This window comes from Oncorhynchus kisutch, linkage group LG6 (assembly GCF_002021735.2).
Source record: "Oncorhynchus kisutch isolate 150728-3 linkage group LG6, Okis_V2, whole genome shotgun sequence".
Classification (NCBI taxonomy): Eukaryota; Metazoa; Chordata; class Actinopteri; order Salmoniformes; family Salmonidae; genus Oncorhynchus; species Oncorhynchus kisutch.
The window spans coordinates 22,458,694-22,485,630 of record NC_034179.2 but is presented as its reverse complement, the minus strand read 5'-3'; the positions used below and the strand labels follow the sequence as shown (position 1 = coordinate 22,485,630).

General features: G+C 42.7%; 1 protein-coding gene and 1 long non-coding RNA gene across 3 annotated transcripts; one reads left to right on the top strand and one right to left on the bottom strand.

Moving 5' to 3' along the window:
* Window positions 1–34: 34 nt before the first annotated feature.
* LOC109892507 (coronin-1C-A-like) lies at window positions 35–25,858 on the bottom strand. 2 transcript variants are annotated; one of them, XM_020485086.2, is made up of 11 exons: window positions 22,764–25,858; window positions 16,957–17,156; window positions 6,214–6,336; window positions 5,269–5,398; window positions 4,889–5,070; window positions 3,065–3,184; window positions 2,226–2,330; window positions 1,964–2,109; window positions 1,767–1,824; window positions 1,364–1,609; window positions 35–1,085 (listed from the first exon to the last, which is right to left on the bottom strand). In XM_020485086.2, the coding sequence occupies exons 1-11, from the start codon at window positions 25,834–25,836 to the stop codon at window positions 966–968; spliced, it is 4,503 nt and encodes a 1,500-aa protein (XP_020340675.1). In that variant the 5' UTR covers window positions 25,837–25,858; the 3' UTR covers window positions 35–965. The 2 variants fall into 2 exon arrangements, with proteins under 2 accessions (XP_020340675.1, XP_020340678.1); XM_020485089.2 differs by lacking the exon at window positions 22,764–25,858 and adding an exon at window positions 20,991–21,301.
* LOC109892526 (uncharacterized) lies at window positions 20,180–26,937 on the top strand. The gene is made up of 2 exons (XR_002255638.2): window positions 20,180–20,295; window positions 25,865–26,937. It is a non-coding gene; the product is annotated as an uncharacterized LOC109892526 (long non-coding RNA).

Genomic DNA, 26,937 nt, shown 5'->3' with positions numbered 1-26,937 from the left:
AGGTGAAAAAGGTAGAAAGAGAGGTTAGCGCAAACAAAGAATAAGGGATTTATTGTGGAGAAGACATTTCCATGTGTAAAATCTTTATTGCATGCACCTTACTACATGAACTAGATGGTTGAGTGAAAGAAATGCTGAGAGAGGTCCCTTTCCAATGCCACAACATGCACCGGAGTGGGTGACCTCAGATTGAGCCCTAATACCCTCCACAGCGTGACAGAGGCACCACTACATTTATGCCAGCGAGAGCTGCAGTTTACGCCACTGCCTGCCGACACCCTCACAGTTAAAATCTACACCCAGAAGAACTAACAATATCGTCAGACTTCCTTCACATTCAGTGACCTGATGCTTAATACGAGCAGCTGGCGTGGCGGAAAAATTCGGATATCTTTCTCTTTCTTTTGCAACAGTGTAACAGCTATAGTTGGTTCAAAGACAATTCTTCTCTTTGCTTAAATCATTATATTACCCTATAGTCTGTAACTGGAATGCAAAACAGGAGAAAAGACAAAATAAATGAAAACCCACACCCACACAAACATTTTTTTTGGCAGCACAAAAATCAAGGGAATATGGCAATACTGGTGGCTACATACGATTGTTGAGAGTATTGCAGTAAGTACAAACTTCCCATCAGAATCTTCTTGACCACAATTTAAAACAATAACAAAATGGTAAGACTTTTCAATCAACCAAAAAATGGCAGTTATTCAAATGCGTTTCATCCCCAGTAAAAAGGTGTTTCTGAATTGCAACAGTTGTTTCTCTAAGTATTTTAGAGTTAAGTGTGAGGGGTAGACATGATAAAAAAACAAAGTTCATCTTGGAATGTGTGCTTGGGATCGTCGCTGGGAAGATTCCAAGCGGAATGACGAAGCCGAATTCTCAAATTTTGGCAGTGACTGGCCCTGTTCACTCGATTATCTCCCAATCAATGAATGATCCTGAGCGGGGGCTGAGTCTTAGATGGCGACCTTGGACATCTGGTCCTCCAGTTTGGCAATTCGACGGTCCTGTAGGGTGACGAGGTCCCTGAGCGACTTGACCTCTCGCAGCAGCTCCTCCAGTTTCCCTTCATTTTGCTGCAATAAAGCATAGAAAGGACAACCAGTTAAATAATGACAAGATATATTGTTTCACAAACCATTTGGTAGCTAAAATGACTTAACAGAAAATGTTCCAGTACTGTTCTGATATCAATCGTTGAGAATCAAATCTATTCACTGTGTTACTGAAGCTGATTTTCTTAGTTTATCTTAACACATCTTGTCTATTGCCTGTGTTAAAAGTACAGTTTTATTCACTATATTGTCTTAATATAGCTTGACAGTTGTTACTGAAAGTGTTCAGTCCTACTCACTATAGATGGATGTGGAGAGGTCTTGCTCTCGGCAGGCGAGGTGTTTGCTGCTTTCTTGGCTGGCTTGCCCTCCAAGACATTAGACTTCTTGACCACCTTGAGGTCGCGGTTCTTGCCGGGGACATAGCCGTTTTTCAGGGAGATCAGGATGGGCTCGCCGTTCTTCCCATCAAACCAGTCCTCCGCCTCGATGGCACAATCTGGTCCTGCTGTGTCCGGGTACAGGTCATCCTGGAACAGGTCCGACTGAATGTGTGGGACAGAGAGAAGGAAAGACGTAATGGCATCAGTTAGGACTGTACTCTAGTCAGTGGCTCTATTCTTAATATTGCCTGATTTGAACAGCATCAATGTCTTAAATGTAAAAAAAAAAATATTCAAAGAGTAAAAGAAAGACACAAACCTTTCGGGGGACTGTCATAATGATTGGCTCACATTTTCTCTCATGTAGTTTATAAAACCTGCAAGTAAACATGATGAGGATGTACAGCCACAGAATCAAAGGCATTAGGACTGTTCTCTCAAATACTGCAACATGTCCTCCCTCTAATGGACAAAAGGAGAAGGTCTCAAAGCCATCACTGAGTGTATGGTTGTTACCTGGCAATCTCGCACTTGTTGACGTCCAGTCCTCGTTTGGGCATATAGCCCATACCTCGCTGTGGCTCCTTGCTGGAGAAGGTGTTGAGGTAGTGCACGAATGGAGCCTCGTCTGTTATCTCAAAGTACCGGATGCTACTGTCACCCTGAACATAGGAGAGGTTACTGTTAAAACCTGTGAAATCCTCCCAGAAAGACCGAAGTCACACTAATCCTCTATCCAGATGGGAGACAACATCTCTAACAAGTATATCATCCTCACCTTCCCACACAGGTACACTATATTGGTGTCTGCATCATAGAAGGGCAGCAACACTCCATTACTGGTGTCCAGCTCGTGGACTGATATTGGCTCCTCCATGCTTTTCTGTTAACACAAAACATACATTTCATGTGGTTACTTTAACTATACATTCATGTACATACTACCTAAATTGGGCCGACCAAAACAGTGCTCCCGCACATTGGCTAACCGGGCTATCTGCATTGTGTCCCACCAACCGCCAACCCCTCTTTTACGCTACAGCTACTCTCTGTTCATCATATATGCATAGTCACTTTAACCATATCTACATGTACATACTACCTCAATCAGCCTGACTAACCGGTGTCTGTATATAGCCTCGCTACTTTTATAGCCTCGCTACTGTATATAGCCTGTCTTTTTACTGTTGTTTTATTTCTTTACTTACCTATTGTTCACGTAACACCTTTTTTGCAGTATTGGTTAGAGCCTGTAAGTAAGCATTTTACTGTAAGGTCTACACCTGTTGCATTCGGCGCACGTGACAAAAACTTTGATTTGATTTAGATAAGGGTTTGTGCATCTATGAGTGCATGAATGTCTGTCTGTATGTGTGTAACAAATAATAATTTGGTGGGTGCTAATATTTGTCCTATTTTACACGTGTGAATTGAGAATGTTTATTTTTGCATATACCAACTCTCCCTGAGACACCCTTGGAGAGTGGGGTCACAGCCAGGGTCTGCCACTTTTAACGGCGACCCTGGAGCAATTAGGGTTAAGTGCCTTGCGCAAGGGCACATCGGCAGATTTCCGTGTGTGTGTGTCCATGTGGGTCTGGATGGGAGGTGACATACGGGGTTCCAGAGGGCTAGCTGCCGCTCGCTCATGCGGCTGAAGCCGGTGGTGAAGATGTTTCCGTCAGCCAGGAAGATGGCTCTCATGGGCCGTGCTCCATCGTGGGCCTTGTCCTTCTCCTGAAACACAACACGTCTATCAGAGAGGATCTCATGTTTCAGCACCAATGACGTGTGTGTGTGTGTGTGTGTTTATGTGAGAGACAGTGCTACAAGAGTGATTATCAAGCCAAAATACAGTGTATTCACCCCCGTAGCATTTTTCCTATTTTGTTGCCATACAACCTGGAATTAAAAAATATTTTGGGGTGGTTTGTATCATTTGATTTACACAATATACCTTCCACTTTGAAGAGGCAAACTATATTTGATTGTGAAACAGACAAGAAATGAGAAAAAAAAGAAAACGGTCAATACTTTGTAAAACCACATTTTGCAGCAATTACAGCTACAAGTCTCTAGGGGTGTGTCTCTATAAGCTTGGCACATCTAGCCACTGATTGTTGCCCATTCTTCAAGGTAAAACTGCTCCAGCTCCTTCAAGTTGGATGGGTTACGCTGGTGTACAGCAATCTTTAAGTCATTCCACAGTTTCTCAATTGGATTGAGGGCTGGGCTTTGACTAGGCCATTCCAAGACATTTAAATGTTTCCCCTTAAACCACTCGAGTGTGGCTTTAGCAGTATGCTTAGGGTCATTGTCCTGCTGGAAGGTGAACCTCCGCCCCACTCTCAAATGTCTGAGAGACAAACAGGTTTCCCTCAAGAATTTCCCTGCATTTAGCGCTACCCATCATTCCTTAAATTCTGACCAGTTTCCCAGTCCCTGCCGATGAAAAACATCCCCACAGCATGATGCTGCCACCACCATGCTTTACTGTGGAGATGTTCTCGGGGTGATAAGAGGTGTTGGGTTTGTACCAGACGAAGCATTTTCCTTGATGGCCAAAAAGCTCAATTTTAGTCTCATCTGACCAGAGTACCTCCTTCCATATGTTTGGGGAGTCTCCCACATTCCTCCCACGTGTTTGCTTATTTTATTCTTTAAGCAATGGCTTTTCTGGCCACTCTTCCATAAAGCCCAGCTCTATGGAGTGTATGGCTTAAAGTGGTCCTATGGACAGATACTCCAATCTCCGCTGCAGAGCTTTGCAGCTCCTTCATGGTTGTCTTTGGTCTCTTTGTTGCCTCTCTGATCAATGCCTTCCTTGCCTGGTCCATGAGTTTTGGTGGGCAGCCCTCTCTTGGCAGGTTTGTTGTGGTGCCATATTCTTTAAATGTTTTAATAATGGATTTAATGGTGCTCTGTGGTATGTTCAAAGTTTCAGATATTTTTTATAACCCAACCCTGATCTGTAGTTCTCCACAACTTCGTCCCTGACCTGTTTGGAGAGCTCCTTGGTCTTCACAGTGCCGCATGCTTGGTGGTGCCCCTTGCTTAGTATTGTTGCAGACTCTGGGGCCTTTCAGAACAGGTGTATATATACTGAGATCATGTGACGATCATGTGACACTTAGATTGCACACAGGTGAACTTTATTCAACTAATTATGTGACTTCTGAAGGTAATTGGTTGCACCAGATCTTATTTAGAGGCTTCATAGCAAAGGGGGTGAATACTTATGCACTCACCACTTTTCCGTTTTTTTTTCTTCTCCATCTCACTTCACCAATTTGGACTATTTTGTGTATGTCCATTGCATGAAATCCAAATAAAAATAAATTTAAATGACAGGTTGTAATGCAACGAAATAGGAAAAACGTCAAGGGGGGTGAATACTTTCACAAGGCACTGTATCTCCCCTAGAGTCCCCAGCCCACTCACAGCCACGATCTTCTCCTTGCGGGGGTCAATGACACGGATATTCTTGTCCTTGCATGCGGTGCAGATGAGGGCTCCATTGCGGCTCCAGCAGGCGCTGAAGATGACGTCAGGGTGCATGTCCTCCAGCTGGATCATGGCCTCGCCCGTCCCCACGTTCCAGATGATGATCAGGTTGTCACAGCCTGGTGGGACAGACAAACTACAGTCAAAATCCACATGCCACTGCCTCGTAGCAGAGTACAGTCCCACAGTAGAGTGGAAAATATATAAAATGCCTTGTATTCTGAGAGCTGTTGTGACAAATTAACTCCCTGCTGAAAGTGCCATACTCCTGCAGACACTATACTCGTGTGAGAGCAGGGTATTAAACCTGTATCTACCTGCACTCATGAGGACGTTCCGGGCCGTGGGGTGCCAAGTGACGATGCCCACCCTCTTCGAGTGTCCCTCCAACACCACCACAGGCTCAGCCAGCGGGGTGACCAGCCCATTCTCTGGGATCTGCCACACCTGGAGACAGCGAGAGATGAAGTTAGTCATGATGCCATTGCCTTCTACTTATTTATATCCATTTTCTAATTTATAACTACGGACATGAACAAACAAGAGGTCAATTCTCCTCAACCCCTTGAGACAATCAGCCTTAGCTAGGTGTCAGTATACTATGGATGTGCTTGTCTAATGTTAGCAGGATGTACTAACAGTGTTTAGTCTAAGGATGGCAGCAGAGAGCTGATGGGGGCAGAAACAAGGATGGGAAAGGAATAAGGTCTGCATAACATTTCATGTTTCACCTGTATAACATACGTTTCAGAGAGCAGGCCTTACTAAAATGTTTTTGTATTCCATCTTTAAGGTCTATCATATAAAATACATTTAGATAAAATATTGTATGGACCCTTCTGTGGACTTGTCCGTCTCTTGCTGCAGACATTATTTATTTGTCTAAGACCAAATAAGGACACAAGACATTCTGATAGGATGACCTCACTGCCCCACCATCCAGTTATGGCTGTGGATCCGATAACGCTATGACACATGCTTTGTGTATAGAGCACACCAGGGAGGTTAAGGTTGCAGCACTAGCATGTGCAGCACACTGACAGACCCAGACAGGGCTATTGATCATAGTCTACTTAAGAGATGTCAGAGTTCACTGGGAAAAAAAATCTATAGGGGTAAAGAGCTTTCCTTTATTACGTAAGGTGCATCCACAGAGTCCGAACATGTGTAGTAGGTAGGTATTCATACCTGGGCCTAGACAGCATCTTGAACATAGTGTCACCATTTTAAAGATGTAAGCAGTGAAAACTGTCTGTATGTACCATGACTGTGCAGTCCTCTGAGCCGCTGGCGATGACATGGTCATTGTGAGGGCACCAGTCGATGTCCAGGACAGGACCCGTATGACCACATACTGTTGGGTAGGCCTTGTCTATGCGACCAGTCTGGAGAGAGAAAGAGGACATTCAGTATGACTGATGGAGATCAGTAACAATGACAGGAGAAACGATGAACTGTGAGCCCCCTAGTCCTACTGGCAAAGACCAAGGGTTGGCTTGTGAAGGAATAAAAATACAACATTAGGTTAAAAGGCATCTATATACATTTGAAGTCGGAAGTTTACATACACTTAGGTTGGAGTCATTAAAACTCATTTTTCAACCACTCCACAAATTCCTTGTTAACAAACTATAGTTTTGGCAAGTCGGTTAGGACATCTACATTGTGCATGATACAAGTAATTTTTCCAACAATTGTTTAAACTTCTAATTGCTGCAGGGGCAGTACTGAGTAGCTTGGATGAAAGGTGCCCAGAGTCAATGGCCTGCTCCTCAGTCCCAGTTGCTAATATATGCATATTATTAATAGTATTGGATAGAAAACACTCTGGAGTTTCTAAAATGGTTTGAATGATGTGAGTATAACAGAACTCATATGGCAGGCAAAAACCTGAGAAGAAATCCAAACAGGAAGTGGAAATCTGAGGTTGGTCGATTTTCAACCCAGCCCCTATTGAATGCACAGTGGGATATGGATAAAGTTGCACTCCCTAAGGATTCCACTAGATGTTAACCGTCTTTAGAAACTTGAATGAGGCTTCTACTGTGTGGTGGAGCCGGATGGGAGCGGTTTGAGTCAGTGGTCTGGCAGAGAGCCAGGTCCTGGGCATGCGCATTTCACATGATAGCGACCTGAGTTCCATGGCTTCTCTACAGACATAGGAATCCTCCGGTTGGAACTTTATTGAAGATTTATGATAACATCCTAAAGATTGATTCTATACTTAGTTTGACAAGTTTCTTCAACCTGTAATATAACTTTTTGAAGTTTTCGTCCGTTTGGATTTGTGTACTAAACACGCTAACAAAAGTAACTACTTGGACATAAATAATGGACATTATCGAACAAATCAAGCATTTATTGTGGAACTAAGATTCCTGGGAGTGCATTCTGATGAAGATCGTTAAAGGTAGGGGAATATTTATAATGTGATTTCTGTTGATAATTGTATTTATTTTCTGATCTTAGATTATTGCATGGTTTGCTTTTCCGAAAAGTTTTTTGGAAATCTGACACAGCGGTTGCATTAAGGAGAGGTATATCTATATTTCCGTGTCTAACAATTGTATTTATCGACATTTAGCAAGGAAGAAGCCACTGCTCCAAAACCGCCATAAAAAAGACAGACTACAGTATGCAACTGCACATGGGGACAAAGATCATACTTTTTGGAGAAATGTCCACTGGTCTGATGAAACAAAAATAGAACTGCTTGGCCATAATGACCATCATTATGTTTGGAGGAAAGCCGAAGAACACCATCCCAACCGTGAAGCACAAGGGTGGCAGCATCATGTTGTGGAGGTGTTTTGCTGCAGGAGGGATTGGTGCACTTCACAAAATAGATGGCATCATGAGGTAGGAAAATTATGTGGATATATTGAAGCAACATGTCAAGACATCAGTCAGGAAGTTAAAGCTTGGTTGCAAATGAGTCTTCCAAATAGACAATGACCCCAAGCATACTTCAAAAGTTGTGGCAAAATGGCTTAAGGACAACAAAGTCAAGGTATTAAGAGTGGCCATCACAATGCACTGACCTCAGTCCCATTGAAAATTTGTGGGCAGAACTGAAAAAACGTGGCCTACAAACATGACTCAGTTACACCAGCTCTGTCAGGAGGAATGGACCAAAATTCACCTAACTTATTTTTGGAAGCTTGTGAAGGCTACCTGAAATGTTTGACCCAAGTTTAAATTGTTTAAGGCAATGCTACCAAATACTAATTGAGTGCATGTAAACTTCTGACCCACTGGGAATATGATGAAAGAAATAAAAGCTGAAATAAATTATTCTCTCTACTATTATTCTGACATTTCACATTCTTAAAATAAAAGTGGTGATCCTAACTGACCTAAGACAAGGAATTTTTACTAGGATTAAATGTCAGGGATCGTGAAAAACTGAGTTTAAATGGATTTGTACGTAAACTTCCGACTTCAACTGTATACACACACGCACACTCTACTCTAGCATTTCCCTAGATACATTTTTAGCAGTGGTGGCAAAGGTTGTGGAAAGGTGTCACGGAGGCAATGGCCAATTCTGTATTCTTATGCTAAAACATTATGACAAAATCAACGGATCCCAAAAAACGCATTTAAAAAATGTTGGGTGCGGCAGCAACTATTTAGCAGCAGCCGCTGCTAAATGAATACCGGGGAAACACAGTACTCTGAGACAATATACAGTGCCTTCGGAAAGTATTCAGACCCCTTAACTTTTTACACATTGTGTTAGGTTACAGCCTTAATCTAAAATGTATTAAACAGTTTCCCTCCCACCTCATCAATCTACACACAAATACCCTATAATGACAAGCAAAAGCAGGTATTTAGAAATGGTTGCTAATTTAATAATAAAATATTGAAATATCACATTTACATAAGTATTTCAGACCCTTTACTCAGTACTTTGTTGAAGCACATTTGGCAGCGATTACAGCCTGGAGTCATCTTGGGTATGACACTACAAGCTTGGTACACCTGTATTTGGGGATTATCTCCCATTCTTCTCTGCAGATCCTTTCAAGCTCTGTTAGGTTGAATGGGGAGCATTGCTACACAGCTATTTTCAGTTCTCTCCAGAGATGTTCGATCAGGTTCAAGTCCGGGGTCTGGTTGAGCCACTCAAGGACATTCAGAGACTTGTCTCGAATCCACTCTTGCTTAGTTTTTAAAAATGTCACCTTTATTTAACCAGGTAGGCTAGTTGAGAACAAGTTCTCATTTACAACTGCGACCTGGCCAAGCTAAAGCAAAGCAGTGCGACAAAAACAACAACAGAGTTACACATGGGATAGACAAACGTACTGTCAATAACACAATAGAAAAAAAAGAAAATCTATGTACAGTGTGTGCAAATGTAGAAGAGTAGGGAGGTAGGCAAATAGGCAAAATAATTACAATTTAGCATTAATACTGGAGTGATAGATGTGCAGATGATGATGTGCAAGTAGAGATACTTGTAGAGAAAAGCAGTCCGATATGCTCTGGGTTGATATCGTGCTGTGCAGACTGGCAGGAATTTGACCAGGCTGAGGCTGGCAGATGTCAGTGTTAACAGTAATTACCGCTGGCAGTGCTAACTGACTTCTAGTGAGTAGCTAGTTGGCTGGCATGCTTCTGAAGGGTTTCCGTTTCTAAAGTATAAAAAATAGCAGATCCATAACACATTGGGTGAGGCAGGGTGCAGGAGTGTATGTTCAGTCCATAGATGGAAATTGAGATAAAAAATATTAAAAACTTATTTGAAATACACTGCTCAAAAAAATAAAGGGAACACTAAAACAACACATCCTAGATATGAATGAATGAAATATTCTTATTAAATATTTTTTTCTTTACATAGTTGAATGTGCTGACAACAAAATCACACAAAAATGATCAATGGAAATCCAATTTATCAACCCATGGAGGTTTGGATTTGGAGTCACACAAAATTAAAGTGGAAAACCACACTACAGGCTGATCCAACTTTGATGTAATGTCCTTAAAAAAAGTCAAAATGAGGCTCAGTAGTGTGTGTGGCCTCCACGTGCCTGTATGACCTCCCTACAACGCCTGGGCATGCTCCTGATGAGGTAGCGGATGGTCTCCTGAGGGATCTCCTCCCAGACCTGGACTAAAGCATCCGCCAACTCCTGGACAGTCTGTGGTGCAACGTGGCGTTGGTGGATGGAGCGAGACATGATGTCCCAGATGTGCTCAATTGGATTCAGGTCTGGGGAACGGGAGGGACAGTCCATAGCATCAATGCCTTCCTCTTGCAGGAACTGCTGACACACTCCAGCCACATGAGGTCTAGCATTGTCTTGCATTAGGAGGAACCCAGGGCCAACCGCACCAGCATATGGTCTCACAAGGGGTCTGGGGATCTCATCTCGGTACCTAATGGCAGGCAGGCTACCTCTGGCGAGCACATGGAGGGCTGTGCGCCCCCCAAAGAAATGCCACCCCACACCATGACTGACCCACCGCCAAACCGGTCATGCTGGAGGATGTTGCAGGCAGCAGAACGTTCTCCACGGTGTCTCCAGACTGTCACATGTGCGCAGTGTGAACCTGCTTTCATCTGTGAAGAGCACAGGGCGCCAGTGGCGAATTTGCCAATCTTGGTGTTCTCTGGCAAATGCCAAACGTCCTGCACGGTGTTGGGCTGTAAGCACAACCCCCACCTGTGGACGTCGGGCCCTCATACCACCCTCATGGAGTCTGTTTCTGACCGTTTGAGCAGACACATGCACATTTGTGGCCTGCTGGAGGTCACTTTGCAGGGCTCTGGCAGTGCTCCTCCTTGCACAAAGGCGGAGGTAGCGGTCCTGCTGCTGGGTTGTTGCCCTCCTCCACGTCTCCTGATGTACTGGCCTGTCTCCTGGTAGCGCCTCCATGCTCTGGACACTACGCCGACAGACACAGCAAACCTTCTTGCCACAGCTCGCATTGATGTGCCATCCTGGATGATCTGCACTACCTGAGCCACTTGTGTGGGTTGTAGACTCTGTCTCATGCTACCACTAGAGTGAAAGCACCGCCAGCATTCAAAAGTGACCAAAATATCAGCCAGGAAGCATAGGAACTGAGAAGTGGTCTGTGGTTATCACCTGCAGAACCACTCCTTTATTGGGAGTGTCTTGCTAATTGCCTATAATTTCCACCTGTTGTCTATTCCATTTGCACAACAGCATGTGAAATTTATTGTCAATCAGTGTTGCTTCCTAAGTGGACAGTTTGATTTCACAGAAGTGTGATTGACTTGGAGTTACATTGTGTTGTTTAAGTGTTCCCTTTATTTTTTTGAGCAGTGTATATATGAAGAAAAACGATATATACACGGGACAGGACAATCAAAACAGACATCCCACTGCTACGCCATCTTGGAAAATGTGTCTTTGCTGTGTGCTTAGGGTTGTAACCTTCGCCCCAGTGTGATCTCCTGAGCACTCTTGAGCAGGTTTTCATCAAGGATCTCTCTGTACTTTGCTCAATTCATCTTTCCCTCGATAATGACTAGTCTCCCAGTCCCTGCCGCTGAAAAACACCCCCACAGCATGATGCTGCCACTACCATCCTTCACCGTAGAGATGATGCCAGGATTCCTCTAGACCTGACTTTTGGCATTCATGCCAAAGAGTTCAATCTTGGTTTCATCAGACCAGAGAATCTTGTTTTTCCATGGTCTGAGCAGGCCATGGTTTGTAGGTGCCTTTTGGCAAACTCCAAGTGGGCTGTCATGTGCCTTTTACTGAGGAGTGGCTTCCGTCTGGCCACTCTACCATAAAGGCCTGATTGGTGGAGTCCTGCAGAGATTGTTGTCTTTCTGGAAGTTTCTCCCATCTCCACAGAGGAACTCTAGAGCACTGTCAGAGTGACCATCAGGTTCTTGGTCACCTCCCTGACCAAGGTCCTTCTCCCAGATTGCCCAGTTTGGCCGGGCGGCCTGCTCTAGGAAGAGTCTTGGTGGCTCCAAACTTCTTCCATTTAAGAATGATGGAGGTCACTGTTCTTGGTGACCTTCAATGCTGCACACATTTTTTGGTACCTTTACCCAGATTTGTGCCTCGACACAACCCTGTCTCAGAGCTCTAGGGACAATTTCTTCGACCTCATGTCCAATCAATTGAATTTACCACAAGTGGACTTCAATCAAGTTGTAGAACCATCAATGATGATCAATGGAAACAGGATGCACCTGAGCTCAATTTCGAGTCTCATAGCAAAGGGTCTGAATACTTATGTAAATAAGGCATTTGGGGTTTTTTTGCAAAAAAAAAAGAAAAATAAGTTTTGCTTTGTCAATTTGGGGTATTGTGTGCAGATCACTGAGCATTTTTTAATTTCTTTAATCCATTTTATAATAAGGCTGTAACGTATCAAAAATGTGGGAAAAGTCAAGGAGTATTAATACTTTCCAAGGCACTGTAGATCATTTGTTGTTCATGTACATGCCTGGCATTTCTTAACTATTACTTTCTTCCAGTACCATTCATTCATATTCTTTACGATCATCAAAAAGCCAAGGCAGGACTATACAGTGAGTGTACAAAACATTAGGAACTCCTTTCTAATATCGAGTACAAAACAGCCTCAATTCGTCAGGGCATGGACTCTACAAGGTATCGAACACATTCCACAGGGATGCTGGCCCATGTTGACTCCAATGCTTCCCACAGTTGTGTCAAGCTGGCTGGGTGCCCTTTGGGTGGTGGACCATTGATACAGAAATCAAACTGTTTAGCATGAAAAATCCAGCAGCTTTGCAGTTCTTGACACAAACCAGTGCACCTGCCTGGCACCTACCACCATAACCCGTTCAAAAAGGCACTTAAATCTTTTGTCTTGCCCATTCACACTCTGAATGGCACACATACACAATCCATGTCTCAATTGTCTCAAGGCTTAGAGATCCTTCTTTAACGTGTCTCCTCCCCTTCATCTACACTGATTGAAGTGGATTTAACAAGTGACATCAATAAGGGATCATAGCTGTCACCTGGATTCACCTAGTCGGACTATGTCATGGAAAGAGCGAGAGTTCCTAATGTTTTGTACACTCAGTGTACATGGTTATTTACAAACTCTGCAGGCTAACATTCCTAAAAAAAAGACCATTCATTTATAAATGACTATGAATTCGGAGGGCTAAAATGATTAAATATTAAAGCATTGAACCTCTCATTAAAGGCTTCAGTCATACAAAAGTTATACTTAAATCCGAACTGGTTCTCCCGCAGATTAGTAAAAATGTCTCACCCTATGATCAAAAAGGGCCTTTTCCCATTTATTCAGATTACAACCTCTTACTTCTTTCAAAATGAAATAATCTCCAAAATAGGACTACTTTTAATACAAGCTGCAGTTTAATCCACCAGAAAAGACAAAACAAATACACTAATTGATTAAAAAAAACAGTATCTTTGGAAAAATATATAATCTTTGTAAATGATATCATAATTAGAACTGGGGGAGTTGTCACACATGCAGCTAACAAAATATATATGGAAATGTCTGCTCTATCCAAAATTACAACTAACTGATTACAGTAAAATGGAGGCAAGAGGGAGGGGAGAGGGTAAAAAAATGTGTTTGTCGGCCCTGCACTAAAGACCAAAATATACTGAACTAAAACACAATACGCAACAATTTTAAACATTTTACTGAATTACAGTTCATATACAGGAAAATCTGTCAATTTATTTATTTAAATCAGGCCCGAATCTATGTATTTCACATGACTGGGAATACAGACACGCATCTGTTGGTAACAGATAAAAAAATGTATTAAAGTTTTTTAAAGTAGGGGCGTGGATCAGAAAACCAGTCAGTATCTGATGTGAGCACCATTTGGCTCATGCAGTGCGACACATCTCCTTCGCATATAGAGTTTATCAGGCTGTTGGTTAAATCCCGTAGAATGTTGTCCCACTCCTGTTCAACGGCTGTGTGAAGTTGCAGATGAATGGCACGACCATGAGCCTCAGGATCTCGTCGCGGTATCTCTGTGCATTCAAATTGACATAGAGACAATCCAATTGCCATTGATAAACCGCTCCCCCACACAACGCTATACAAGTGGTCTGCGGTAGAGGTCGACCGATTAATCGGAATGGCCGATTAATTAGGGCCGATTTCAAGTTTTCATAACAATCGTAAATCTGTAATTTTGGATGCCGATTTAGCCATTAAATAAATAAATAAATATATATATATATATATATATATTTTTACACCTCTATTCAATCTTTATTTAACTAGGCAAGTCAGTTAAGAACATATTCTTATTTTCAATGACGGCCTAGGAACGGTGGGTTAACTGCCTTGTTCAGGGGCAGAACAACAGATTTTTACATTGTCAGCTCAGGGATTCAATCGTGCAACCTTAGGGTTAACTAGTCCAACGCTCTAACCACCTACCTCACGAGGAGCCTGCCTGTTACGCGAATGCAGTAAGAAGCAAAGGTAAGTTGCTAGCTAGCATTAAACTTAATCAATCATAATCACTAGTTATAACTACACATGGTTGATGATATTACTAGTTTATCTAGCGTGTCCTGCGTTGCATATAATTGATGCAGTGCGCATTCGCGAAAAAGGACTGTCGTTGCTCCAACGTGTACCTAACCATAAACACCAATGCCTTTCTTAAAATCAATACACAGAAGTATATATTTTTAAACCTGCATATTTAGCAAAAAGAAATCCAGGTTAGCAGGCAATATTAACCAGGTGAAATTGTGTCACTTCTCTTGCGTTCATTGCACGCAGAATCAGGGTATGAGCAACAGTTTGGGCCGCCTGGCTCATTGCGAACTAATTTGCCAGAATTGTACGTAATCATGACATAACATTGAAGGTTGTGCAATGTAACAGGAATATTTAGACTGATGGATGCCACCCATTAGATAAAATATGGAATGGTTCCGTATTTCACTGAAAGAATAAACGTCTTGTTTTCGAGATGATAGTTCCCGGATTCGACCATATTAATGGTCATATTAATATAATTAAGTCTATGATTTGATAGAGCAGTTTGACTGAGCAACGGTAGGCACACCAGCACGCTCATAAGCATTCATTCAAACAGCACTTTCATGCGTTTTGCCAGCAGCTCTGCTGTTTATGACTTCAAGCCTATCAACTCCCGAGATTAGGCTGGTGTAACTTTAATGTGATGTGAAATGGCTAGCTAGTTAGCGGGGTGCGCGCTAATAGCATTTCAAACATCACTCGCTTTGAGAAGTTGTTCCCCTTGCTCTGCATGGGTAACGCTGCTTCGAGGTTGGCTGTTGTCATTGTGTTCCTGGTTCGAGCCCAGGTAGGAGCGAGGAGAGGTACGGAAGCTATACTGTTACACTGGTAATACTAAAGTACCTATAAGAACATCCAATAGTCAAAGGTATATGAAATACAAATGGTATAGAGAGAAATAGTCCTATAATTCCTATAATAAACTACAACCTAAAACGTCTTACCTGGGAATATTGAAGACTCATGTTAAAAGGAACCACCTGCTTTCATATGTTCTCATGTTCTGAGCAAGGAACTTAAACGTTAGCTTTCTTACATGGCACATATTGCACTTTTACTTTCTACCCCAACACCTTGTTTTTGCATTACTTAAACCAAATTGAACATGTTTCATTACTTATTTGAGGCCAAATTGATTTTATTGATGTATTATATTAAGTTGAAATAAGTGTTCATTCAGTATTGTTGTAATTGTCATTATTACAAATATATTTTAAAAATCGTCCGATTAATCGGTACAGGCTTTTTTTTGTCCTCCAATAATCGATATCGGCGTTGAAAAATCATAATCGGTCGACCTCTAGTCTGCGGTTGTGAGGCCGGTTGGACATACTACCAAATTCTCGAAAACGACATTGGAGGTGGCTTATTGTAGAGAAATTAATTTAATGTTATCTGGCAACAGCTCTGGTGGACATTAATGCAGTGAGCACGCCAATTGCATGATCCCTCAAAATTGGATACATCTGTGGCATTGTGTGACAAAACTGCACATTTTAGAGTGGCCTTTTATTTCCCCCAGCACAAGGTGCACCTGTGTAACGATCATGCTGTTTAATCAGCTTCTTGATATGTCACACCTGTCAGGTATATGGATTATCATGGCAAAGGAGAAATGCTGACTAACAGGGATGTAAACAACTTTGTGCACATAATTTGAGATAAAATAAGCTTTTTGTGTATTTGTAAAATTTCTGGGATATTTTATTTCAGCTCATGACCAACACTTTACATATTGTGTTTATATTTTAGGAGCACGAGCGTGCCTAGAAAAAGTAAGGATTCTATCTTTAATCTCTCAAATATTTTTAATTGTGCTCCTAAATGTATTTGCGTGCGCCTACATTTTTCAAAATAGGCGCACAAAGGTCAGTGTAGAGCCCTGGGCAGCCTGAAATGCTGGACAACCATATATGGTCAAACCTGCTGACAACAGCTGCAAGCTCTTGGGTACTGAATAGAGGAAAGAGAGGCTGTTCACACGTCTCCCCTATACACCCCAACAACACCCGCTCTCTAGTCAGCCTGATCAATCCCCGGCATATTCACTTTTCTGTCACAAAAATTAAACCAGTTAGAAATGTTTTTATCTAAAACCCATTCAGTTACAGCACTATAGTCCTGAAATTGTTGGGTCTTTCAAAAGGTGGCCAAGTCCATTTGCCCTGATACTAAAGTAAACCCTCACATTCTGCTAAACAGTTAATGAATTGATTGTCACATATACATATCCAGCATAGTAAAATAGCATTGTAATTTAATTTTGTTATCTCATTTCCAGGATTGCATATAGGCTCTGTCAGTAACCAAAAACGTAGGAAATAACAAATAATCAAATCACACCGAAACAGAATGGAGCGATTGAATGTAACTAATACTGAGATCTAGGCCAACAGTGAGAAGAAGTGTTCGAAGCCTGATGAGACAGAAGAAGCCATGATGCTGCCTAGTTGGCTGGCTGATAGTGACACACTCACCTTTAGCAGAGGGAGGACAAGGAAGGCTCCGCCCCCACTGGCCTCGATGATGATGGCGACGAATTTTGGGTTGACGGCACAGAAGGAGCTGTCCCATGTGACCCGGGAGACGCGGATGTCATCATAGCACTGGTCGTTCTTCAGCGCCTGGCCAAAGACATGACGGAACTTACTCGCTCGCACCACTCGCCTGAACATATCTGCCATCAGAAGGAGAGACAGACAGGGAGAGATGTCAGACAGATGCTAGAACAGGGTTACTAAGGGCATAAAGTTAACAGCGTACTAAAGGCAAAAGATAGTGACACAGTTTGACAGACCTCTCAGTAGCTACTTTAAACACTTCAGCAGCACTAGTTCACATGCATTTGTTCATTACATATTTCAAATGTATCTTTAGACCCCCTCTTATGAGTGTACATTATACTAAAAACAAACTGGTGTGGTCATTGTTCACTACCCAAATTGATGCTCAGTTGATGTGAAGCCACTCCAGACAGAACACATTAAAAGCTTAATGGGACATTGCCATTGACTAATTAATGTCTCATAACGTACCCATCTCTGCCTCAAATGGTAGACCAGGGCTAAGCTAAGCTGTCACAAGCTTGATGGCAGAGCTGTCAGAAGAGGCAGACTTTGTAGATGTCTACTTTTCTGTGCATCTGATCAAACAAGGTGCTGGCTGAGTTTGTGTATATGAACTATGAACCTAGGATTTATTTATTTTTAACCATTATTTAACTAGGGAAGTCAGTTAAGAACAAATGACAGCCTAGGAACAGTGGGTTAACTGCCTTGTTCAGGGGCAGAACAGGTTTTTACCAGCTCGGATATTCGATCGTACAACCTTTCGGTTACTAGTCCAACGCTCTAACCACTAGGCTACCTGCCGCATTAGCCTATTTGTTATTTTGACAAACTTTCTTATTAGCCTACTTAGCCAGCCTTTATCCACATTTCCCAAATGTTCACTTTGGCAGGCTAAATGTTGGTGTAAGCTGGCCAAAACGATTGACAAGTGAGCTCAATTTAGCTAGCGTATTGGTTGGTTTCCAAACAAAACAGATGATAGATTCCCATCACGCCTCACAGGGAGCAGGCTCCAATCAGAGGAGCTGACCCTACTGCAGGAAGAACTTAATCAATTACAGTTCAGCATCAAAGGCTTCTTTGTATCGGTCTCCCATAGCCCCGAACAGAAAGCAGTGCATAGCCACAATACAGCACCGTAAAATCAAAAACTTTGACCTGGTGGATCCTCTTGAGGAGTGTGCAGTAGGCATTTTGCCAGTGTGCCACCCATGTAAAAACATGAATTATTGTTGGCATTTGGATTGAATAATTGTTGATCCTCCCACCATACTTCATATGGAATGTTGTTTTTTGATGAGTGATGGTTTCCTGCAGACATAGCGTTGTTTCCTTAACAGGAAGTGGATGCAGAAGTTCTATCCTTCCTTTAGCCCATGCGCATGGCAGACTGTGATAATAGACGAGACTATAAGGAATAGGACAACACACATGTCCGCCATCAGAGTCATTCTACTAGTATTATTAACTAGTGATTGGGGAGGGCAACATGTTTTCAGCACTTTTATTTCAATTACATATCAAAACTCTTTCTCATGCTCTCTCTAGTCTCTCTGCAGCAGAAATATAGTGAGCAATATGTTTGGAACATCAGATTGCAATACATATATAACTGTGAGAATCATAATACATATCGTATCGGCACATCATAGCGTGAGATCCCAGGCTATTCCCAGCACTAGTATTAACCCACATGCTGCTACCTTCAACATCTATTCAGAATGTTCACTGATGGCCTCGTTATCACTGATAATCAGAATGTAGTGAATAGCCCATCAATTGACCCGATGTAAGCACTGGGTAGAATCTGATAGTTTGTTGTTGGGTTCTCCGCACTCATTTTGAATGGTAGTACAGACAGAAAGAACTGGTCTGAATAACACAGAAGCTGACCCTGTGGTGTAGAGATAAATCAGAGAATACTACATGTTGAGGGAAGAGATAGTCTTTTAGTCATAAAAGTGTTTAATCGGTCGTTTTTATTAAGGAGCTGGTACATGTATCAATGGGCTGTCCTCGCTCTAGAGTTACGGAGTTACATTCTTCTGACTGAGCTTAACCAAGCCCATGTCCCAACTTATAAAGTATACTCAGGTCATGGGTTTGCATCCTTCTGAAGAAATGGGGCCAGTGACTGAAACATCTGCCTAGCAAATAACACTATTTATTTATATTTCATATAAATCATATTAGCCAAAACATAGGCAAGCATCCATTTGTCCTGAAGACCCTTCTAGTCACACATCAATCCCTCTCGGGGCAGGAACCGCAGCAAGACCCATCTCTCCTGGATCAAATATCCTATGATACTGTGGCTATTTGACCACAGCCTGCATCACTACAACTGCATCATGCAGCCAGAGAAGGACATGCAGGGTTTGAAAAACAGAACACGATGGTCCATTATTGGAACTGGCTGACAGTTCTAGTGTCAAATATATTCTGCTGCTAAACAGAGGTGGATCATGTATTTTCTCACCCCTGATAGGATGTAGATAGATGATAGATAAATGTCTAAGTGCAACTAAACCCATAGAAACTGATCATGATCAATTTATACGAGCAATGCAAAACATTTGCTATAGTAAGCCCTAGGTATTGTGAGGTAGACCATATGACAATATTATGTAATAAAATGTATGCATTCGTGTTCAAAATGATGACAATTGTAGTCAGTCAATGGTAGGCCATATGCTTACTCTTTCCTGGCAAGAAAAGAGGTGCAGTAGACAGACTGATAACTCTAGTCTCAGATTGAACTGCGACAACACCACAATGGCATCTATTATCAGTGTATGACCTACTAGACTGGATATCATTGGACACACAATTGACTGCCACAGACAACCGTATTTACATGCACTATTTTTGTGCAACGCTAGTGTGCGGGAAGCCAGAAGTTAAATACAATTCCATTTCAACCTACTGTACGGGTGGGCAGGATGGTTGGTCATTATGAGGGGGGGGGTTTGAGAAAAATATCCTATTATTAAACAGACTTTCCAAACGTGGGTATTTTGTAGACCCACTTCCTATCTACTTACCTTATGGCAAAACAAGTTATTCCTTTTTTCTCCACATATTATGGCGCATGTGCAGAACTTTTATTTTGACATGAGGTAATCAGGAGAAGAGGTGGGTCTACAACAGACCAGCTTTGGAAAGTCTGTTTAATAATATGTTCCTTTAAATATTTTGTATCAAATTCCCCCATCATAATGACCAACCCTCCTGCCCACTGGCACAGTAAGTTGAAATTGAATTGTATTTAACTTCTGGCTTCACGCGGACTGTTTTTGTGCAACACAATACAATTGAAATCAACGCTAGTGTATTTAAATACACCCGCGTTGTTAATAGCAGCTGCCAGAGAATGTAGCTAGCGATCTAAGCAACGTGTAACGTTAGCTAGCTATTATTGAATTAACTAGATGACTGGGTCCTGTAGGTTACTGTAATCTGTATGCTTCTGATTAATACAGGTGATTGGTCAAGGCAGAAATGGAAGTACAGTGTAATAATAAACCAACAGATTTGACCATAGAGCATAGCTAGGCAGGCTACTCTTGATTCCATACGCTAAAGGTGGACAATAGCCATGCATTGTGTGGCTAGCAAAAATGCTAGCTACTTCCCTATGTGCAATTCATTAGTAATAATTTTCAAAGGCAGATCATCACCCAGGAGGATAAATGATAGGTTAACAAGACTTGCTAAAGCGATGTCTAAGGAATGTATCGATAAAGACACTCATGAATTGACTATTTACTACTATCGGCTAGAATTTGGAGCATGATAGACACCGCCAGTGAGCTATTATAACAAAAGTGCATATTTTATCCATGGCTCAGGCTGTTACCATTCATTAACGGTGCACAGCCGGGTTGGTTAGCTAGCAGCAAGATGTTTACTGCAAATACAGAGCGGTCTATTTTCCTTACCTCCTAAATCTATGCGAAATTTTCCGTGAAAGCGAGGTAATCAATATGAACACATGAATATGGTAGTTTAGCCCTCGTCCGTTACGATTTTCCCTTGTTACACTCGTTTAGCCGTTCGAGTATTCTTCTTTCCCTCCAGACTGTAATTCTATGAACCGGAAGCAACGCCCTGTTCCATCCCCGCCTCTTACATACGAGGAATTTTAGGATAACAATTGTCTTATTTATATGATAAAGATACCGTTTTATTATTTATTTTTCTCCATTGAAAATTATTAAGTGAGTCTATGAAAGCATCACCAACACTGTCATAAGTAGGCTTATAATAATAATGTTTAGTGCGCCTGTAAGTGGTGATTCTGAGAATGGCAAGGCAGGCAGCTCCACATTATAAAAATACAATAAAAATCTCCCCAGTTTATCACATTTCTCAGATGTTTGCGCCTGTTCAATGTACATTTGTTCAATAGAATCCCACAGTGGAGGTGTCATAATACCCAAAGGGGATTTTAGAAACACTTAAAATAAGGGCTGTGTTTCGTGTAGGCTTACCCTGGCGTGATGTTTTGCTAACCATGTAAATCTCTCTCGGACAAGGTGACTTTTATCAATATATTCGTCTCTATTTACTCTTAAGATTTTAAAATGCTAATTAGCATCAAAGTAGATATCATGCAAAACGTTAAATCCCTGCAAGCGCCTGCACCTCACCTCTAGCTGATATCTTTGCCAGCAGGTAATGTGTCAATTTAAAACTTGCACAAGACAGTTCACAGAATTGTAGCATTTAATTTTGGGGGGGTAAATACAGGCGATTATATTGATAAAAGTAATCTTGTCCTAGAGAAAAGAGTACAATAATGTGCCATTATTTTCAAGAAAAACAATACTCAGTTATCAGATGTCACACCAAGGTAAGCCTACACAAAACACAGACCTATTTTAAGTGTTTCTAAAATCCCCTATGGGAAAAATGAACGGTGGAAAAACAATTGGAACCATTTCCCTGTTTGACCTCTAGGTTTTATGGGTTTTATGACTCATACTGTGGTACTCTATTACATTTACATTTTAGTAATTTAGCAGATGCTCTTATACAGTGAGTACATACTCTATGTGTACTTCTTTTCATTCTGGTCCCAAATGGGAAACGAACCCACAACCCTAGTGTTGCAAGCATCATGCTCTATGAACTGATCCACACGGGACACAGGACTGTTCGATCTACAGTACGACTGAACCCAAAGGCCTGACTAACACATTTTCATGCATACAGTACGCTCCATAGTTACAAAGGACAAGTATGACTCACTGACTTGCAAGCAATGCTCAAAACCAGACTGCAATAGCTTTTTACAACTCAAGATCCTCACATGGCTGTGTGTGCGTTTGTGTGTGTGAGAGAGAAAGAGACACACGCACACACACACACACAGATAGAGGGAGGGAGGGAGGGAGGGAGGGAGGGAGGGAGGGAGGGAGGGAGGGAGGGAGGGAGGGAGGGAGGGAGGGAGGGAGGGAGGGAGGAAGTGAGGGAGGGAGGAAGGAAGTGAGGGAGGGAGGGAGGGAGGGAGGAAATAAGGGAGGAAGTAAGGGAGGAAGGAAGTGAGGGAGGAAGGAAGTGAGGGAGAGGGAGGGAGGAAGTAAGGGAGGAAGGAAGTGAGGGAGGGCGAAAATAAAGAAAGAAAGAGAGAAAGAAAGAAACAGAAGGGAGGGAGACATATAAATAAAGAGACAGACAGAGAGAGAATTTGATCCAAAGCACTTTATTACCTTTTTTGGGTTCAGGCTTTGTCTCTGGTGGTTTTTCAGCAGGCTTCTTAGTGAAATCGAAGGCCTTCTTCATCTGTGATACTTTCAGGCTCTGGCCCAGGTCCACAGCCCCGTCAATGGACTTGGCCATGAGAGGTTCTGTCCGCTCTGCGTGCCTGATCATGGACTTGGCCATGAAGCGTTCTGTCTGGTCTGCATGCCTGATCATGGACTTGGCCATGAGGGGTTCTGTCTGGTCTGCATGCCTGATTCTCTGGTGCATCTGGTTGGTCTCCTTTATGAGCTCAGCCACAGGCCTGTATATCTCAGTTTCAAGCTCAGCCACAGACTCACGATCGGTAGGCTCACCGAGACCACTATGGATTCTGTGGTCACCAAGGTTCTTCCAACGGACATCTGTGCTGACCGTGTCAGGTTGGGGTTCAGGGTCATCATCTTCCTCTTCCATTCTCTCACACAAGGCCAGCTCTAGTTCTCGTATCTCCTCGTCATCTGAAGGCCAAGCTATGTCCTCTGAGATTGGAACTGTTTCTAATGGAACAAATGGCTTTTGGGGCTTTTTGGGTACAGGAGGTGGTGGGCCTTTGAGTTTAACCTGCTTTTCCAAAAAAGGTCGTCCGTCCAACATGTCAAGTTGTTTTGGTTTCTCCTCTTCCGCAGCAAGTTTCACCATTCTTGCCCAAGCATCAAAATCTATGATATTTCTATACTTTTCCTCTCTAGTTGGTGCCCTTTGTTGTTGTGAAAAATCATCCAATGAATCAAAATGATCTGGTGTGTACATGTTGGATGGTACAGTGTAAGAAGAACCTGTGTCATCCCATAACACACACATATCCCGAGAAGCTGTGTCGCAAGTATTTCCTTTGCTGACTTGATGTGGTTGTCTCCTCTTCTTCTTTTCCTCTTTGTGATGATAATCATCACCTCTTTTCTGTTCATCCATAGAGCTTGTTTTTGTAGCTGGAATCTTAAAGGGATTTTGGGGCTTTTTTGGGACAGGTGGAGGAGGCCCCTTCAGTTTAGGCCTCTCTACTGGAACAGATGGATCTATAGAGGCACCTGTTGTTCTGTCCTCTGTCTGGGTGAAATCCATACTGTTGTTATGTTGTGTTGGCACTGCGCTCGCCATCTCCCTCTCAGGCAGAAGGTGAGTGATGGGTGGTGGGGTGGTGACATGAGTGTAACAGACAGGTTCTCTCTCCCTCTGCATGGGAACAACCTGTCTCTGCCCATCACTATCCTCTAGCTTTGGCACAGAGAGAGGAGGGGAGGGAATCACATTGCATTGTTCTAATGAGTCATCAGCTAAATGTTGATGGTTGGTGATGGAGGTGCATGTGTCAGGGGAAGAGGATACTGGTTTTGCTTTTCCAGAATAAGTTGTAGTCTGCTGTTGTAAGGAGACACTTCCATCATTGCGCTCTACATTATCAAACTGTGAATGAATAGATTTTATTTTTTGTCTTTTGTCTGTACCTTTGGCGTTTGGCCTTGGTGGAGGCTGAGGAGGATGTGGTGGTTTTAGATTTCCTGGGACACCTGTTGAAGATGACATGTGTAGTTCAGGTTCACACTGGTTTGACTCACATGGCCCAATCATGTTGTCTGTGACACAGTCTCTTTTTACTTCCCTTTTCTGTGTGTCTTTCACCTGTGGATGCTCATCTGGGGCTATGGCCTGCTCTTTCTCAGTTTGTGAACCACTCTTAACTGGATTTGTCTTTTCCCAGCATTTGTCTGGCTTCATTTTTGTGTTGAGTGCAATTAATGCTTCTGTTTTCTCATCAAGCTCTTCCTCTATATTCAATTGGACCAAATCCTCGTGAGTGCAGTCTATATCATCATAGAATGTATTATTTATATCAGTTGACTTGGAATTGGCACGAGTTGATTCAATACTCAAGAGGTCTGGTTCTTTGCCTTGAATGCCCATTTTGAGATCACAAACTGCAGTAATTCCAGACTCATTCTCCGAAATAGCTTTGACGGCCTCAGTTCGTTCAGCCTTCTTTGGGGGACACCCGATGCCTGCCGGTTCAGCCAAATGTAGATCTGCTCTTTCCGAACAGTCTGTTTGTGAACGTGAGGTTTGTGCCTCGCAACCACTGCTGCCTTTACCGGAAAGAACACAATAAGTGTTTACAGTGCTGCTTGTATCCTCATCCCATGTTACTTGTGTTTTGCTTGTTTCGGTGCCCAAAGATGAGGCTGTCTGTGATTCCTGCTGTTTCTTTCCGCTATGAAGTCTGTCTTCACTGAGCCTCAGATCATCCACAGCAGAATAAACGTTCCTCTTTGGGTCAGTAGGCAACATTGGAAGGTCTTGAGGTTTATCCACACTAGCGGCAGAAGTCGTATCCTCCTCCACGATTATTTTTACAGAAGGCTGTTTCTTTTCCTTCTCTTTGTCCCTGCTATCAGCGATAGCGCTGCTCACATCACACGATAACCCTGATTCATCCTTCTCCAGAAGTATGAAGACCTCCTTGGTAGGTTCTGAGATCAAGTCCTCTGTGTTAGACCTATCTGTCATATCCTCTGTATCTGAGTCTCTGTGCCCACCACCAGCAGTGCATTTACTCATTACTTGTCCTTCCATTGTAGCTCCTGTCCCAGTATTCACCCTTTTCTTACTATCCGCAGCTTTCTTCTTGGGCTCTGAGCACCGTGTGCTCCTCTCAGAGCTCAGGATACATTCTGGCATATCTGTATTATGTGTGACAGCCCTGTCTTCTCTGTCCCCTCCCTCATTCCCTCCCCCCATGGTCAAAGGACTCTGTTCTTCGCCTAGAGCGGGGCTCATTGGCTCCTTAATGAGGGTGTCTGTCAGGGCAGGGGTCGCAGTGAGCTCATCGTCTCCCTGCTCAGTGGCCAGGCTGCTGCTGACAATCAGTTGCTCTGCTATCCCATAGCTCCCAGTCCCAGCGCTACGACAACCGCTGCCCTGTTCACTGGGCTCCAACTGTGCCTTAAGGCCCTCTTCTCCCCCCTGCTTCGACTGCTCTCCTCCATTGTAGGCATTTGTTGAGACTCCTTCCTTTTCCAACCCTTTGTTCAGTTTCTGACCCATTCGTTGTTGTTCTTTTTTTTCTCTATAGGAGAAGAGAGATACACGTCAAGACACAGCAGTGGTCAAGGAACGACTCGGAGTGAACAGTAGCATGCTGCTTGTGTATCTCTTAATTTGACATAAGGCCTTGTGCCAAGCCTCTCCCTGTCTGACTCACTCACCCCGTACCTCTCGATCACTTTCCATATTTCTGAATATAAATAGATGATAGGAATAAAATAAATTACCCCCCCCCCTCTCTCCAGTTAACTATTTCTATCCCTCCTCATTCTGTCCTGCTGGAATGTTGTGGCGCTATAATTAAAGTGGCTCTCACTGCTGCCGGTGAGTCACATGCCAGGGCCAAAAAGGAAACAGGACAACTGGGATAATAGATCAGTCACCAGCCTGATGCCAAGGTCACACACTGAGGGCTGTTTGGAACATGAACAGAACAAAACTGATGTCCATTTCCCATTGAAAATTAATCAGTAAGGGATACTGAGATATCATGTCTTCAGTAAGAGCATGATCTAAGCACACTCTTAGAATATTACAGTAAGGCATTCGACAGAATTAAACCAATTAATTGTTTATGATTGTTATGACAATGAGGACTAGGGAAAGGTCAACTTGAAAACAGATCAGAGTCATAAGGGTTTTGACTTTGGAACAGGATTGTCAGTCTGGTAACTGATCAGGACAGAGTCTTACGACTGACGTGATGGATGGCCGAGGCGAGATTATTTGAGAGGAACAAAGCTCAACAGGCATTAAAATGGCATGCTGTTTCTTAGTAGTTCTAGGTTACAAACAAAAATAGAAATTATTATGTCCTCAACTGACCATCACACTAAGGTCGGTTTATTATCTGAAGTAAACACTTGTCATTTATACCATGGCAAAACCTGGAATGTGCATAGGCCTATTAAATATGAATGCCCACTGTGTGTCTTCACAGTAACTGGCGGCCTGGCGCTATGACACAGAAATGTGACACCCTGCCCTTAAAACATGTATTGCTACATATGCTGTTATGTTCATAGGGTGTTGATTTGGTAGACTACAACATGGACAGTGACTAAACATAAACTCAGAAAATAAAGAAACGTCCTCTCACTG